Here is a 17,238-nt window from a genome sequence, read left to right as displayed (position 1 = left end):
CTTAATCTCCTCTGCTTCTGTGAGGTCCCTGCCTTCTTTATCCTTTACCATGCCCATCTTTGCACAAAACGTTCCCTTGATATCTCTGATTTTCTTGAAGAGCTCTCTAGTCTTTCCCATTCTGTTGTTTTCCTCGATTTCTTTGCATTGTTCATTTAAGAAGACCTTCTTGTCTCTCCTTGCTATTCTCTGGAACTCTGCATTCAGTTGGATATATCTTCCCCTTTCTCCCTTGCTTTTCGCTTCCCTTCTTTCCTCAGCTACTTGTAAAGCCTCATCAGACAGCCACTTTGCTTTCTTGCATTTCTTTTTCTTTGGGATGGATTTCGTTGCTGCCTCCTGAACAACATTATGGACCTCCGTCCATAGTTCCTCAGGCACTCTGTCTATCAGGTCTAATCCCTGAAATCTATTCGTCACCTCCACTGTATATTCATAAGAGATATGATTTAGGTCATACCTGTATGGTTTAGTGGTTTTCCCTACGTTCTTCAATTTAAGCCAAAATTTTGCAACAAGAAGTTCATGATTTGAGCCACAGTCAGCTCCAGGTCTTGTTTTTACTGACTGTATAGAGCTTCTCCATCTTTGGCTGCAAAGGACATAATCAATCTGATTTCAATATTGACCATCTGGTGATGTCCATGTGTAGAGTCGCCTCTTGTGCTGTTGGAAAAGAGTGTTTGCTATGATCAGCGTGTTCTCTTGGCAAAACTTATTAGCCTTTGTCCTGCTTCATTTTGTACACCAAGGCCATGCTTGCCTGTTATCCCAGTGATTTCTTGACTTCCTACTTTTTTCTTTTTCTTTTTCTTTTCACTTTTTTTTCTTTTCTTTTATTTTCTTTTTCCTTTTTCTTTTTTTTGGTGGATTTTCTTTTCACCACCAGGCACATCCACAGCTGAGTGTCCTTTCGGCTTTGGCCCAGCCGCTTCACTCTTTCTGGTGCTACTTGGAAATACCCTCTGCTCTTCCCCAGTAGTATATTGGACACCTTCCGACCTGAGGGGTTCATCTTCCGGCGTCATATCTTTTAGCCTTGTGCTACGTTCCATGGGGTTTTCTTGGCAAGAATACTGGAGTGGGTTGCCATTTCCTTCTCCAGTGGACCACATTTTGTCAGAACTCTCTGCCATGACCTGTCCGTCTTGGGTGGCCCTGCACGGCATAGCTTATGCCTTCACTGAGTTACGCAAGCCCCTTCGCCACAACAAGGCAGTGATCCATGAAGGGGAGGGTAAAACTACACAGACCCAAAAGATCCATGATTGGATTGCCCAACGTGTTTATCCTCTCTCTCCTAAACAGGAGTAGAAAGCTCTGAACTTGATTGGAGTAGTGACACCACGCGTCATTTTCCCTTTCTAACTAGCAATTTGATCCTGCATAACATGTAGGTAGGACTGTGGATAGCAGACAAAAGCACTTACTTAGATTTTAATGAGGCAGTGCTGGGCAATATTTCAGAACTGGTGTATACAGGCCTACTTAGACATTGTGAGGAGATGAACACCATATATGTTTTTCTTACAAGGGCACATCATCACATCTAGGCTGGCTCTCACACAAGTATACAGGTGTTCCTAAAGTTTGTCACATGTAGTCTGACAAATAAGCCATACCTCAATGGTACCCCCTGGAATGACCCAGAAGAACCCAGGATCCCTAAAATAAGATCCAGGCTTACTTAACCTTTACTTTTTAGCAAAATTCTTTATTTTTTCTTCAGTTATAACTTATTTTCTACAATCCTTTTGGTCTCTTTATTTTCAGATTTTCTATATAGCATGATATGACACTATTTATTATTATTTAATAGATTTATATACCGTTTACCATATTTAAAAAAAATATCTCTAGGCTTTTAATATCTCTGAGCAGAGATACTTTAGGGCAGAGGACAATCATATTGGATGTGTGCAACCATTGTTTAGGAATAAAGATCTTTCGTTCAGTTATGCCGACAAAATTAAATCCCTTGCTGCAGAAGGCCAGATTGATAGTGCATTTATTAGACTTAAATATAACTGAAAAATATAGCACTATACAAAATATGTTTCATGTATTAAAAATATTAGCTATATATTCAAATAAGTCATTTACACTACAGTATATTTCAGATATGAAGAATAATTCTTAAAATGCAATGATACCAATACCAATATTAAAACCAGCATTCCAAGGCATGTTTTTAAAAATTGTGGTTGAAGTAGTGATACTTGTCCTAATATCACGAATGTATTTTAACCTAGAAAATAATAGGAAAATATAAGTTGTGAGTTATTTATCCTAAAGTATCATTATAAATAATTAATACAAAGCTAAATAAGCAATTGAAACTAACAGTGAAAGTTAGTCATGCATATTGAAATCCATTGGAAATGTTAGTTGAAACTGAAGTCCCATTGATTAAATTTCTATAGGACTATGGAAAAGTGGACTCATGGATCATCACCAATCCATACCTAGTATTGTCCATTTGCAACAGGACTGCAGTTGTCAAGAGGTTTTCACAAAAAGAGATGATAATCTTGAACCGTATTATACTGTGGCAAATTGTAAAAAACATAGAGTAAACATGCATGGTGTTTCCCTGAATATTTCTTTAATCATTATTGAACATCCAGCAAAATTAAATTACAGTTGTTTGCTTTGGGGAAAAATATAAAATAATAAGTACAATGGGTTATACATCTCCAGTGAATCCTTTGACTATGTTATTAGCATACCTGACAGATTTCATCGAAGACAGAAATCTGGAAATAGTACTGAATACACTTGTTCTTGCTCAACTAGAACTGGCAAGTAAATAGAAAGATCACATACCTCTAACTACTGAGTAAAAAAAAAAAATGACCTGTAGGTGAAATGGAAAAGTGTATCTATTTTAAGTGACTGTGTTAAGAAAAAATAATAATGACACTGGCTTTCACAAGAAATGAAACCATATGTTAGTTAACTGTAAACAGTTTGTGATTACCACCACCTATATTCTGAACAATTCTTACTAAGTCATTTACTAGTCCTTTCTAAAATTGTATGATATAGGAATTAATTATGTAACCCATAATTTCATTATTTTATTCTCTAATTGTTATTACATGGAAATTAAATAATTTTAATAAAGGGTAATGTTAACTGCTTGTGAATATACAACTTTAGCAAACAAGAAGGGGTGAGGTATGATATGGATGATAACCTAAAGACATGCCTGTGTGTAAAACAGAAGTATTTCAATCAACCGAGATCCACTTCAAGACACTGAGTTATGTACTCATAATACTTGCAATGACCATCTAAGCCTGTATATATTTCATATGGATCATCAGAGCATAATTGTATATAGTTTGGGGTTCTTTCATTATTTTGAATGATGAAACATTGTAACTTAAAGGACTTATCCCCCATCTTCTCCCGTGTGCTACTCTCCATGCAGTTTTCTGTTGCCATCCCTCCCCCTACTCACTGACAACTCCTGTGGCCAAAGAAAGCTCTACTCACCAGAGGTCTGAATGTGTCTTAACTGCACGTGTAAAGAACTAAGTGTACCAGACCCATAACATTCCACATACCTTTCCAGTTGGGGCAATAATGTTCCCACATCTTTTCAACTGCAAAAAACTTTTTTTCTACAACTGAAACAAATATTTGTAATCATCACAGCACAATATATTTTAAAAGGAATCTGTAGCCATTTAACATAAGTGAGATTTGTTTTTAATAAGAGTACAAGAATTGGGAAATAGCATGTTTCAGAAAAACAGACCTCTGTAACAATTTAAGTAATTAGTACATTGTTTAATGTAAGTCCCAGATTTCACAAAGTAATGAGGTCAGCTTAGGATCTCTTGTTTGCCAAGTTACTAGCACTTCTGAGTGGTTATGATTGAGGGTTCTGAGTTCAGTGAGCCGTCCTATGAGACGAGCAAAATGTTGTGGTTCTTCAGGGTGATAGATTTTTGAATACTTGTACAGAATTCCTAAAAAGGGTTCCTGGAGTTTTTCCACATGTTGCTTGTTTTTTAGGAGTGGACGATCTGAAAAACATTAAAAAGTAAAATCACATGATTTGGGGCAGAACCCTTAAACCTGCCTGAGCCTTGCAAATGGCTTCCAAGGCCCTGCTTTCTTATCCTTCAGCAAGAGCTTTTAAGCAAATGAGTACAAAGGAAAGAGTATTTTCTGTAGTGTCACTTTGGTACTCCATTTATTTATTTAAACAGAGTCAGGGGGGCATAGGATACTACATCTGAGCTCTTCGCCCCCAGGACTCCGAGTTCCCTGCCCCTCTTGCACTCAGGAGAGAATTTCACTAGCTGCCTCTCCGAAGTCACAAAGACAACCTCGGAAGGAAGGGAAAGGGGGTGGTTCTGTGGGTGGGGAGGGAAGGGGACTGGGGAAGCAGGCATACAAGTTATCCCTGGCCTTTCCCAGCCTCCATCCCTCCCCCTCCGCAGAGCCCTAGCTAGACGGGTGAAAACACCTGTCCAGCAAAAATGCAGAGCTCCAGCTCTGCATAGGATTCCCATCAGCCTCCGAGTTGTGAATTGCCCCTCATTAATGAATGCTGAAGGCGATTTACAATAAATGTTTACTATAAACATAATAAAATACAATTTCAAACAAAACTAAAAAAAAACCCACTGAAAAATACATAACAAAAAAACAAGAGAACCTTCTAAAAACAAAGAACAGCCTTAATGGGTAAACACTCAGTGGAATAGTATAGTTTTTTTACCCCAGCTATCTAAAGGCCAATAACAAGGGAGCCAACCTAATTTTCCTGGGATACCTGATCCTTCAAATGGTGTGCAACCCCATCTACAGCAGGTTGTATTCCCAGGCATTTCTACTGACCTCTGTCTTGTCTGGATTGAGCCTCAATTTGTTTACCCACATCCAATCCCTCACTGCACCCAGACAATGGTTCAGGACTTCCAGAGCCTCCTTGGCATCAGATGAGAAAGAGAAACAGAGCTGGGTATCATCAAACAAAGCCATATGAAGAGAGGCTGAAAGAACCGGGCACGTTTAGCCTTGAGAAGAGAAGACTGAGGGGAGATAGGATAGCGCTTTTCAAGTACTTAAAAGGTTGTCACAGAGAGGAAGGCCAGGATCTCTTCTCAATCGTTCCAGAGTTCAGGACACAGAATAATGGGCTCAAGTTACAGGAAGCCAGATTCCGGCTGAACATCAGGAAAAATTTCCTGACTGTTAGAGCAATACGACAATGGAACCAATTACCTAGGGAGGTAGTGGGCTCCCCCACACTGGAGGCGTTCAAGACGAGGCTAGACAGCCATCTGTCAGGGATGCTCTGACATGGATTCCTGCATTGAGCAGGGAGTTGGACTCGATGACCTTGTAGGCCCCTTCCAACCCTACTATTCTATGATTCTATGATCATAGGGAGATATGTATGGTCTCTTCTTTATTGGTTTTTGATAGAAACCTTAAGATTTTTTTTATTTCAGTTAGCTTTGGGATGATTTTAGGGTTTGTTTTATAACTATTTTATCTGTTGGTGTTATTTTATATGGTGATATCCTTTATATTTGATTGTTTCAGTGTTTTAATTGGTTATTGTAAGCTACACTGTGAGGTTAGACAACTTAAGCGTGAGGTATTAAATCTATTAAATAATAAATAAATATCTTTTTCTTTCAGGGTAGTCATGGTATCATAAAATAATTTAATGTTGTGTAATACCAGCTCACCACGAGCTTCCATGTATGTAAAATATTTAAACAGATGTTTTTGACACTATAGCTGATCAGAATGTGAAATTGTGTCTTTCATGACAGGAAATGTTTAATCCATAGTAAAATCTTTTCACGTTTTATAGCATATTATCAAACAAAGCCAGAGATATTTCTGACACTTGTGATACTAGTACAAATAAATTAATAACTAAATTTTTCCTAGAAAACCTCTTTCTAATAGTGCAAATTTATGCCTGTTTAGTTGAGAGTAACCCCTACTTTATTCAATGGGTTTTACTCCATGTAAGCTAGGGATGGCGGAGAATTTCTCCACGAATCTTTGGGAGGCCGAATGCCAATGCATTCGGCCCCCAGAAATTGGTGGGGAAATTCTCCGCCGCCGCCCCCCCCGGGATAGGACTTACCGTGGCCAAATGTCCCTCTTGACGGCGGGTCCCGGCGGCGGTTCGGCAGCGGTTCAACGGGGGCGGGGGCGGCAGCCGGTCTCCCGACCGGCTGCCACCGCTGCCATTGCAAAAAAAGAAAGCAAAGTAAACAAAAAAACACACACCCGTGATAGGCTACGTAACGATTTACGTAGCCTATCACGGCTAGATTTCCAAAGTCAGCCATGATAGGCTACGTAAATCATCACGTAGCCTATCACAGGTGACTTTGGAAAAAAAAAAAGCACGTACGCAAATGGCGGCGGCCCATGGGCGCCGCCATTTGCGTTCCTTATTTTGGCACGTCTAGTCTACGTAAACATTTACGTAGACTACGGCGAAAATAAGGGAACACTATTTGCGTTGCCCTTATTTTCGCCGTAGTCTACGTAAATCTTTACGTAGACTAGACTTGTCAAAATAAGGAATGCAAATGGCGGTCCCCATGGGAGCCGCCATTTGCGTACGCGCTTTTTTTTTTCAAAGTCACCCGTGATAGGCTACGTGGCAATTTACATAGCCTATCACGGCTGACTTTGGAAATCTAGCCGTGATAGGCTACGTAAATTGTTACGTAGCCTATCACGGGTGTGTGTGTTTTTGTTTTTTACTTTTTTTTTTCGCAGCCGGGTAGACGGGTCGCTCCTACCCCGCCTGAATTTCGCCGGCGAGGGATGGGGCGCCTCCCCCCCGGCCTGAATTTCGGCCGGGCGAGGTGAGGCGCCTCCCCCCCCCTCGCCTGAACTTCGGGGGGAGAACTGAAGCGCCTCCCCCCCACCGCGAAGCAAGCTTCGAGAACAGGTAAGGGACTTACGTCCATCCCTAACGTAAGCATGCATCAGATTGTAGCCAAGTAGAGCAGTCCTAAGGGGCTGGGAAAGAGTGGAACAATATCTACCATCACATCTCAAGCCCTGTTGACTCATGCCAACCATGGTAGAATGGGTGGGGGCAATTTTAAATTCCAACCCCCATGGTAAGCAATGGGGGTGGAGGGAATAGGAACACCAACTCCAGGCTGGTGTAGCTTAAGGGCCTAGACTGGGACCATCTCTAAGGAAAAGAACAACTAGATGCAAAGCAAGCTTGTCCCCTCTTGTCCCTGGAATGCCCCATTTTAGAACATAAGAACATAAGAAGAGGCACACTGGATCAGACCAAGGGTCTAGCTAGTCCAGCATACTGTTCACACAATGGCCAACCAGCTGTCGACGGGAGAGCCACAAGCAGGGCATGAGTGCAAGTGCACCCTCCTGCCCATGTTCCCTAGCAACTGGTGTACATAGGCATACTGCCTCTGATACTGGAGGTAGCATATAGCCTTCAGAACTAGTAGCCATTGATAGCCTTCTCCAGGAATTTGTCTAACCCCCTTTTAAAGCCATCCAACTTGGTGGCCATCACTACATTTTGTGGAAGTGAATTCCATAGTTTAACTCTGCACTGTGTTAACTATGCATTTGTGGGACTTTTGTCAGTTACCACTGGTGGAAATACTGCTCCTTCCGCAGCAGTGGATCCCCTCTTCCTGCTGGTGTAGCTCCTCTCTGCTGGCAGAGGGGCACTTGCTAATCCACTCTACCAGGTAACATCAGAGGGTTAGGACTGGACTCTTGGGTAAGTATGCTTAGTATGAAAAAAAAATCCTTAAGCTATTATTTAAGGAATTTCTCATAAGTCTGCATATCCATGAAGAACATTCTGTTTTATGCATGAATATTCCTTTTTGCCTTTTGTAAATACTAATTCTAGCAGAGTAGAGATAATCAGGTATTTTATCCCAAGTGATAGAACAAGGTAAGGAGTAATAATTACATTGTTTAGAGACATTCAGTTATCAAAAATTGAAATAAATGTATAGATGTCTGAACAATTAAATATCTATCATATATTTATCACATACTATGATAGAGACAATTTTATTTGAAAGTGTTTAGTTTTAATATTTGAACAGCTTTTATATAGTTGCTAAATATACCTGAAAAAAACACAGTAGTTGCAACAAGCAAAGCATACTCTGTCTCAGTCACATTCAGTTCTCCCATGCTTCTGTAGAAGTAAAACAGTGCAGTGATAAACTCCTCAGTGATACCTACAAAAAGCCAGAAAACATCAAATGGTACCTAGACAAAATATTACTGATTTATTTCTAAAGATCAAGTTACTTACATAAAATAAAGGTAAGACACAAGCCCTGACCTCAATCACAGCAAGATAAGACACTGCAAGATCAATTTGAAAATGCACTGTGAAGAGTTAAGTTTTGTCCGGCATTTAAATACATCAGTGGAAAAAGTCTCATGCATATGAAGAGATAAAAAGTTCCAACAGTAAGTAGTGGAGTCAAGGAATGGAAGATGTAATTTTGGTTTATGGAGGACAAGTGTACCTTGAGAAGCAAAGAGAACATGAAAGGAGATGGACAGAGAAAAGAGCAGATGTGGAGAAAATATAAGACATTGAAAAGTTAATGGAAGAAGTTTAAATACAATATGAGAAGACAGGGAACCATTATATAGAACAGGAAGGAGAACTAACATGATCATAGTGATGATGAATGGAACAGATTATATGTGCTGAAAAATTAAAGGCAGAGGAAAGAATTTTGAAAGAAAACATGTGAAGGCCAAGAAAAAGAGTTGATACAAAAGAATACAAGTGGAGGAAGTAAAAATAAGGTTCCAGTTAAGGTCAGTAGCACAGGCTTCAGAATTTATCCAAGTTGTTGGATCCTAAGAAGAAAGGAGAGAAGAATATTTCTGAATGGAAAAAATCAAAGGAAGAGTTAAGATGAAGATTGAAGTTTCATAAGACAAAGGCAGATAAAAGAGAAGATCGACAAGACAAACCAAAAAGGGAGGGAAAGGACCAAGAGGACAGTAAATTAGAGCAAAACACATTAAAAGGGACACAATGACAAATGTAATTAAATACAAAGGAGAAAAATAAAGAGTAAGAACTTAGAAGTTATGCAAAGAAAAATAAAACCCACATTTCCATTAAACACAGTAGCATGTGAAGAATGAGAGAAAAAAGATGAGCAGTAGGAAAGGATGGCTTGCCTTGATATAACAATCTGAGAGAAATCCATGTTTCAGTAAGGTCAAAATAGTTGTATGTCAAAGAGAGGAAACAGAGGAGGTGTAGTTTATTGACTACAGAATGACAATTTAACAAATCAATGAAAAGAAAGAAGTAGATCTTGGAACATATAAGTTGGGGTAGTGTGCCATGTGAGAAAGGAAGGTATGAAATAAAGAGAAGAAAAGCAACTGAAGAAAGGAAGAAAAGGGTATGGGGAGAGATGAATCTAGGACATCCAAGAAAGCCAGAAGAGTTTAATACTGGCAGTATCAACAAAATGCTCAGTCCAAGCAATTATCTGGTTGAAAATAAAAAATATCACAGAAAGAGATACCTCATTATTTAAAAAAATCAGTGATCCATGCCCTTTTAATAACGTTTTTTAATTCCAAAAGTATTTCCACATATGCAATAATTTAACAATTTTCTAAATATATATAGAATCATAGAATAGAGGGTTGGAAGGGGCCTATAAGACCATTGAGTCCAACCTCCTGCTCAGTGCAGGAATCTAAGCATATATATATGTACTCTGTGAAAGACCCAGTTACCTGTTGTACTAGTAGACGTTGGACTTTCTTCAATACGAGACATTTCTATGGAGTAAGTACTTTTATCTTGACCACATATAGCATGGTCAGAAAATTTTACATGACCTAGAGTAAAGGAAATGAAAGTCCATAACTTAGCAGAATGTTCCTTTTAAAAATATGATGGAGATATTATATATTTTGTCATATTTTAAAATTTATATCACTAGATAAGATGATGAGAGAGAGAAGCAGGATTTATCCTAAGAAAATGACATAGTTGGGAAATGACTTATGGTATCACATGCATAAAATGGACTGATCAATTCTCAAAACTACTAACATTAGAACGTACTTTCACGGAATGATGACTGGCACTCAATCCCTCGTTCATTATAAATCTGGGCTGAACGTAAAAACATTGCTTCAATAGTGGAGCCTTTCAGCAATGCGATCTGATCATCATTGGCTAAGCTTTCAAATCCTATAAAGAAATAAGTAGGTAATATAAATTATGCTAATTTCTCATGGTGCACATATATTTGCAGTTTGATTTAGTTCTTCTGTGAAAAAGCTTTTATTTACACAAAGAGAACTTTTTTTCAGAATCAGAGCTTAGGTCTGAAAATCTGTAGACACTCCAAATCACATCTTTTCATAACTTTATTAAATGAAAATATGAGACAGCAAGTTGCCCATGCAATTTCTATTCAGATTACACTGTAAACATAAAATTACAATATAGAGATTAAAGAAACTGAAGATCTGATAGTTCTATTGGATTAAGCAGATGTCCTGCAACAGCAGCAGAACACCAGATGCACACTGCTGCCACGACAGACTCAATAGCGGAACACCCCAGATATGTTGGTGTAATGGTTAAAATGAGGTAGAGTTGTGGGTGGGAGATGTGTGGCACAGGACCGGAGCACACTTATGCTGTATCTGCTACCCCAGCCTTCCTCATCTGGTCCCTTCCAGATGTATCCTCCCAACATGATGCCCTCCAATGACTATGGTGGCTGAGGAGGATGGGATTTGTAGTCCAACAGATCTGGATTACAAGTTATTGAGGCTCTCACCCCCATGATTCAAGCATAACAAGTAATTCTGCCATATGTTAGTCTGAACACTTCATTTTTTCTTGAGCCTCATCTACAGTATAGACTTACTAATAAAGCATATTGTTCAAGAAGCCTTGCTTCACATTGCAATCTATTTTGTATTCTCCCGCCACCACTGTTTTAGAGAGTGTGAGGGTTTGTGCTGGTAATCATGCTTGAAACTTAAAATGTTGTCCTGAAAATGAACACCAACTTTCATTCAGTTGTCTCAATCTTCAAGGGATGTCCTCATTGCATCGGGTTGGAGGAAGGCTTCTTGAACACAATGCTTTATTAGTAAGTATATAGTATAGGTGCGCTGTTTTAGACATGACTTACTACTCTAAGTAGGGCTAGGTCTGTATCTAACCCTTTGTGTTTTGCATATTGGGCTCATGAAAATAGGTGCAGGGCTTGGGCTGAGGCTTTTATATGAAATGGAGCTTGGTGTCCTAAACATGCACATTAACTTTCATTCCAGTATCTCAGCATTTTCATTCCAGTATCTTCAAGGGACCTATTACACTGCACTATATATTGCATTTTCCTCCCCTTTTTGAAAACAGGCGTGGGAGTCACAAGCTGTATTTAGATCTGAAGTGTAGAGTTGTGCTCTGAACATGTGTACCAAATTAAATTCTAAAATCAATTGTCAGTGAAATTATCACATTACCAACCCCGCCGCCCCAACCATATTGAATGCTAAATGGGCTACTTAAACGAAAGGCTCAGCCAAAAGTTGCCAATATCTAGTGGGAGGGGGGAAGGGAGCACGCTACCTCCTGCACATCATGCATTAACTCTGTGTTGTTGAACTCAACCCAGAGTTTCCAGGTTCAGACGTCACAATAACTACCAGGAACTGGATGTTCCCGGGTTGTTAATTGAAAGCAGACGTGACGAACATGCGGGAGTCAGCGTGCTTGCTTGCTGCCACTTGGCCCTGGCAACCTATGCTTTAAACAACCCATGGGTGATTGTTATGTGCAAACTGGGTCATTCTTTCGCCCTTGGAAACTTTGGTTCTGAGACAAGGGCTAGAAATCTTTAGCAGATAATTCCTCGCATTCTCAAACTGTAAGTCCTGCATTTCTTTGCATGAAGCCATGCAAGTTAAACTGTATAAAGTAATAAGAGAAGATATGCCTGAAGTAACTATGCTACGCATACAGGCTAAGGTGAAAATATACAGTATATAATGCTAAAGAAATGGGTAAAGTTATTTTACAAAATAGCCTATGGAATATGTTACCTGGGAGTCTTTTTGTAAAATCCACTAGTACCTCCACATGAACCATAGCTGTTTCTGAAAGCCGTAAAAAATTATCTTCAGGATTAGCAGTTTCCTGCAACTAAGTAAAAATATTTAGGATTAGAAAGATATATTATTAAAAAAGTAAGAATATTACATTTATTAAAATGGACTGTATTTTATGAACACATACAAACTTCTTTGCTTCCTCCAGGGGGATTGTGCATTTTTGATGGGCAGCCAAAATATGGTCAATAAGCTCATGTTCCCCAGGAGTAAGTTCCATTTTCTCCTGGACCTTTGAAAGAAAGATATGCATGAATTTAAAGCAAAATAAAATATTAAAATGCAACAATTAAAATATGAAATATGGCCCTACTTTTAAAGGTTTGGTTGTAGAAGATACATGCTTGTTGTCCACTCCTTCATCTTCCATTTTGATGTTACAAAGGTAGCTACTCTTTTTTCTGAGCCGCTTTGATTTACACTGGACTTCTGTTAGTAGACCTGTAAAAAATGTATACCAGAGCAAAATACTTAGGCAAGTTCCAGAACAGTGTCATTATTTACGCATGTCCTTTTATAGACCATGTAAGTTTGACTAGCAAACAGTTTGGTCAGTATTGTCTACACAGGGGTGGGCAGAAAGTAGGTCCCCAGATTTTTGGGACTTCAACTCCCAGCATTCCTGACCATTGGCCATGCTGGCTGGGTCTTCTGGGAGATATATCTCCAGATGTTTGGGACTTCATCTCCCAGTAGACATGGCCAAAGGTTAGGGATGCTGGGAACTGAAGTTCAAAAAATCTGGAGACCTACTTTCTCCCCCCCCCCCCCGGTCTAGCAGGGGTTCTCCTGGACTCTCCCTGGAAGTGCCTGGGATTGAATTTGAGACCTTTTGCATGCATGTGTTCTGCCACTGAATACGGCCCTTCCCTGGGCTCCACTTTCGAATGTGATATGAAAATCACATATTTTGCCACTATTTTTAATAGTCTGAATGTGCAGTCATTAAATATTTCAAGCACCCTGATTTAATTTAATTCTGATATCCAGATTTAATTTAATTCTAATATGCTGATTTTTAAGTCCTTATGTAACATTCAGCCTGAACCTAAACAGGGGCCACCAATGATGTCTACCCTGGACTCCCTTTAATTTTTCCCTCTGGAATACCAATCACCACTAGGCTGTTGAATCTGGGAGACACTATTTCTCACAATCTCTCCAGTTTAGCATGGCTGTAGGGCATTGTGGGAAATTTAAATGGTGTCTCTCAACCCCCTAGTGCTGATCAGAATGCTGCTGTTGCTGCTGCTAACAGGGTTCACCTTCATGGCAGGGGGTGCCCCAGATCATGTAGAAGGAGGCTCATAAGATGCAGAGGGTGCTTTACAGAGGGCCCCCTCAAACCTGTAGCCAGCTCTGCAGGCGCTGACCAAAGCCTGCTGAGTCTCAGCAAGGTTATTACATCACATGCTTTCACATCATGGGATCAGGTTTTACGGTGCAATCCTATGCTGGTCTTCTCAGATCTCAGTTGTAAATCCTATTTAGTTCAATGGGTAAGTGTGTAGAAAGAAGACTGTAGGCTAACTCATCTGGCAGAAACTAATTTCTAACTACTGATTCCTAGCTGATGTAGAAATAAATACCAGCTGTATTCTACTACGGTAGCCATCTCACCCTCCATATGTTTTGACTCCAACTCCCATCAGTCCCAGCCAGCATAACCAGTAGTCAGGGATTATGGGAGTTGTAGTCCAAAATATCTGGAGGGCACCAGGTTGGGGAAGGCTGTACTAAAGTCTAGTATGGGGGGTGGGCTACTTGTTGCCCTTCATATGTTTGGGCCTACAACTCCCATCATCCCTCACCATTGGCTATGCTGGCTGATAGGAGTTGTGGCCCAAAAACATCTGAAGGGCCACAACTTACCCACCCCTGGTCTGGTATTTTAGCCAGTGTAGCTTTAGCTCTTGTGCCTGATGGTGGTTTTAGTTTTTTGTATTTGTGTGTGTCTATCTATATATCTATTAGAGCTGTGCACAAATTGTATCTCAAAATTCTCCAGCCCATTTGTGGGCAGAGAAATGGGGGGGGGGGATTTCACTGAATTTCTCCTAGGGGAGGATAAATTCTCCAACAGTTTGTATGTATGTATGTATGTATGTATTTCATTTCTATACCGCCCAATAGCCGAAGCTCTCTGTTTCTCACAGACAGGGCTCACTATTGGCAGGGGTTGTAGCACATGTTCTTTCTTTTTTCCTAAGGGTTTTTGTTTTATTGCAATGCTTTTGTAAGTGGCAACAGCATCAACTGTGTTGAGGCTTCCACTTTTTTGAGGCAGAATTTTGAATTTCTTTTGGTGGCATCTTTTAGCTTACCTCATTACTGCAAGGTGGTCGAAGGTGTTGTGCGTGCATTCTCTCTGTGTTACACATCTGTCTATTGCTCTGCAGTCCCCCAGGCCACCTGCACTTTCTGAACTGAAAAAGCCCCATGGGAGGAATTGCCTCATGATGTCTTCTTCATGATGGCTTTAACTGAAGTGCGGGAAGCCAAGGAGGCTACAGGCTGCCAACAGAGATTACAGTACAATGACAGACAGGACACTCATGCACACTCCTCAGCCACCTCATAAGTAAGGTAAGCACAAGAACCCCAAACCCAACCCATGAGAATTTCTCCAAAATGTCTCCTCCTTTGAATTTCTTTTCGAAAACAATTTCTTTTCTATCCAATTGAATGAGAATGGTTGAAAAAAATGTGGGTGAAATATTCGGCACAGCACTAATATCTATATATACAGATAGATATAGAGCATTTAAAATGGGGCTTTCTGCTTCCATTTTAAATGAAGGATCACAACGGACTCCCTTTACATGCGCTTCCTTCCCCCACTCCTCTTTCACCTATCTGAGTCTTCCATATCTTTCATTATACAGCTGCTAGATGGTGCTGTGATCTAGCTCCTCTTATTGCAGCTTTTCCTTTTTCACAAGGGAACTGAAACAGTGGTAATTTGATAGCTCATTATCTCTGATCTTTTAAAAAATGGAATAAAGGACATTTAGTGCAGGCAACGCCGTGAAGGTTAACGCCGTCATCTAAAGGGGCCGTAAACTTCCGTGAGTAACCAATCTCAATAGCAGGATAAAAGCTCCATGTGGAGAAGCCCATAGATATCTCATGCTGGTCAGTATATGTCTTTGGGGATTTATTTTGTGCTGGGTTTTATTGTTATGATTTCATATTTTTATTATGTTGGAATTATATTGTTTAAATTTGTACTCTATGAAGCCCTGAAACTTCTATTATATGAGGTATTTAACACATTAATTATTTAATTAATACTCTGAAGACTAGGGAACAAATCTATCAGTTAAAACTTCTCCTAGGGGCAGTACTATTTAGAGTGCAATCCTATGTATGTTTAAACAGAGGGAAGTCCTACAACTCCTAGCATTCCCCAGCCAGCATGCTGGGAGTTGTATGACTTTTTTCTGTCTAAACATGCATAGGATTGCACCCTTAGTTGTCTTAGCAGGAAAGAAATGTGCTTAGTTGAGCAGCATGTCAGTAAGCAGACTATCGTAATTTAAGCACTCACATTCTGCCAGCATTCCCACAGCTTTACACTTCTTTAGGCGACACTCCTGACATTTCCTTCTCATATACATATCCATTTCACAGTGGCCGCCATTCTTGCATCTGTAGATTGCATTTTTGGTGATGCTGCGTCGAAAAAATCCTAGTGTAATCATTTGGAATGATGAGGATAAAAATAAGCTTTTATCAGCAGGGTGCTCTATTTTAACTGGCAGTGAGTATACACAGACATGATACAGTGCTGCAAAAATAATTTGCCAGTATGTAAGGGCACAATCCTATGCATGTTTAGACAGAAAAAAAGGCCAACAACTCCCAGGATGCCCCAGCCAGCCTAGGATTGCGCCTTGTGTAGGATTGCACCTTAAGACATAAAATGAAGTTGCTGAACAGAAATTTAGGCTGAAATCCTATAGCCACTTACCTAGGAGTAGGCCTCATTGAACTCGATGGGACCTACTGCTGAGTAGACATGAATGGGATTGTGATAATAGTATCATATTATAAATACAAGTAGGAACTACTAATTAAATTTAATAGTTAATCATGTTATTAATTATGATTATTAGTATAACTATTTATGTTTTTATCTCACCCTTTCTCTGCTACGGCAACATACTTTGTCATCATCTTTGTCCCCGCCCCACTTTATCCTCACAATAACCCTTTGAGGTAGGTTAGCCTGCGTGATAATGACTAGCCCAAGGTATCCCACTTAGTTTCATGGCTGAGTGATGATTTAAACACAAGTATATTCTCCAGCATATAAAATACTAGGGGGTTGATTCCCCCTCCCCATTTTCCATAATGCCCATGTGCTTAAATGGAGGGCAGGTGGAGAAATAGGGCTCTATTGAGCTTGTGGGGATTACACCAGCTATTGGTGACCATGCTAAGAAGGATTGTCCCCAAAATGTATTGGTACCAGAGTGTACTTATTGATAGAATCGTCATTCATAATAAGCCAGAAATGTTGCATTATAATACATTGGGTAAAACAGGAACTGACCTTTGGATATATTAATCAATGCTATGTAACAGTCTGGGGAATATATCCAAGAAAATTTTGAAAAATAAAGTAATTTCTCTCTCACATTCACACTCACACACACACACACACACACACATAAATACACTTTCAGATAAGCACTGATTTCCCGTTTTCAGCCTTCCCCAACCTGGTCCCCTCCAAATGTATTGTACTGCTGGCTGGGAATTATGGGAGTTGCAGTCTAACACATCTGGAGATGTGAACCTTCCATGACTTCTCAAAGGTAAAAGCTATTATTATAGCAGCATATAGCCACCATTAGAAGAAGCAATAGCTATTATTACCATTTCGATATAAGCTAGAACAGCCTTCCCCAACCTGGTGTTCTCCAGATGTTTCAGACTACAATTCCCAGCATTCCTAACTATTGGTCATGCTGGCTAGGACAGATGGGAGCTGAAGTCCCAAACATCTGTAGGGCAGCAGATTAGGGGTGGCTGATCTAGAGGAGGGGT

At 39.9% G+C, this 17,238-nt stretch overlaps 1 protein-coding gene across 9 annotated transcripts in view; it reads right to left on the bottom strand.

Annotated features, from left to right (window-relative positions):
• Positions 1-871: 871 nt before the first annotated feature.
• LOC146348600 (bile acid receptor-like) overlaps positions 872-17,238 on the bottom strand; it is a 45,677-nt gene continuing 29,310 nt past the window's right edge. For 6 of the 9 annotated variants that reach the window (XM_084853567.1, XM_084853569.1, XM_084853568.1 and 3 more), the window contains 8 exons: positions 15,734-15,874; positions 12,497-12,624; positions 12,311-12,415; positions 12,118-12,217; positions 10,118-10,246; positions 9,784-9,888; positions 8,127-8,240; positions 872-4,037 (listed from right to left, as the gene is read on the bottom strand). In XM_084853567.1, coding sequence (XP_084709693.1) covers positions 3,799-4,037; positions 8,127-8,240; positions 9,784-9,888; positions 10,118-10,246; positions 12,118-12,217; positions 12,311-12,415; positions 12,497-12,624; positions 15,734-15,874 — 1,061 coding nt within the window. In that variant the 3' untranslated portion in view covers positions 872-3,798. The remainder of the gene's footprint in view (positions 4,038-8,126; positions 8,241-9,783; positions 9,889-10,117; positions 10,247-12,117; positions 12,218-12,310; positions 12,416-12,496; positions 12,625-15,733; positions 15,875-17,238) is intronic. The other 3 variants (XM_084853571.1, XM_084853570.1, XM_084853575.1) reach the window with 1 other exon arrangement.

The sequence above is a fragment of the Heloderma suspectum genome, chromosome 4 (genome assembly GCF_057233095.1).
Source record: "Heloderma suspectum isolate Gila_16-S chromosome 4, 16-S_ref, whole genome shotgun sequence".
Classification (NCBI taxonomy): Eukaryota; Metazoa; Chordata; class Lepidosauria; order Squamata; family Helodermatidae; genus Heloderma; species Heloderma suspectum.
Note: the sequence above shows the minus strand (reverse complement) of the source record. Positions and strands in the feature narration are given on the sequence as shown.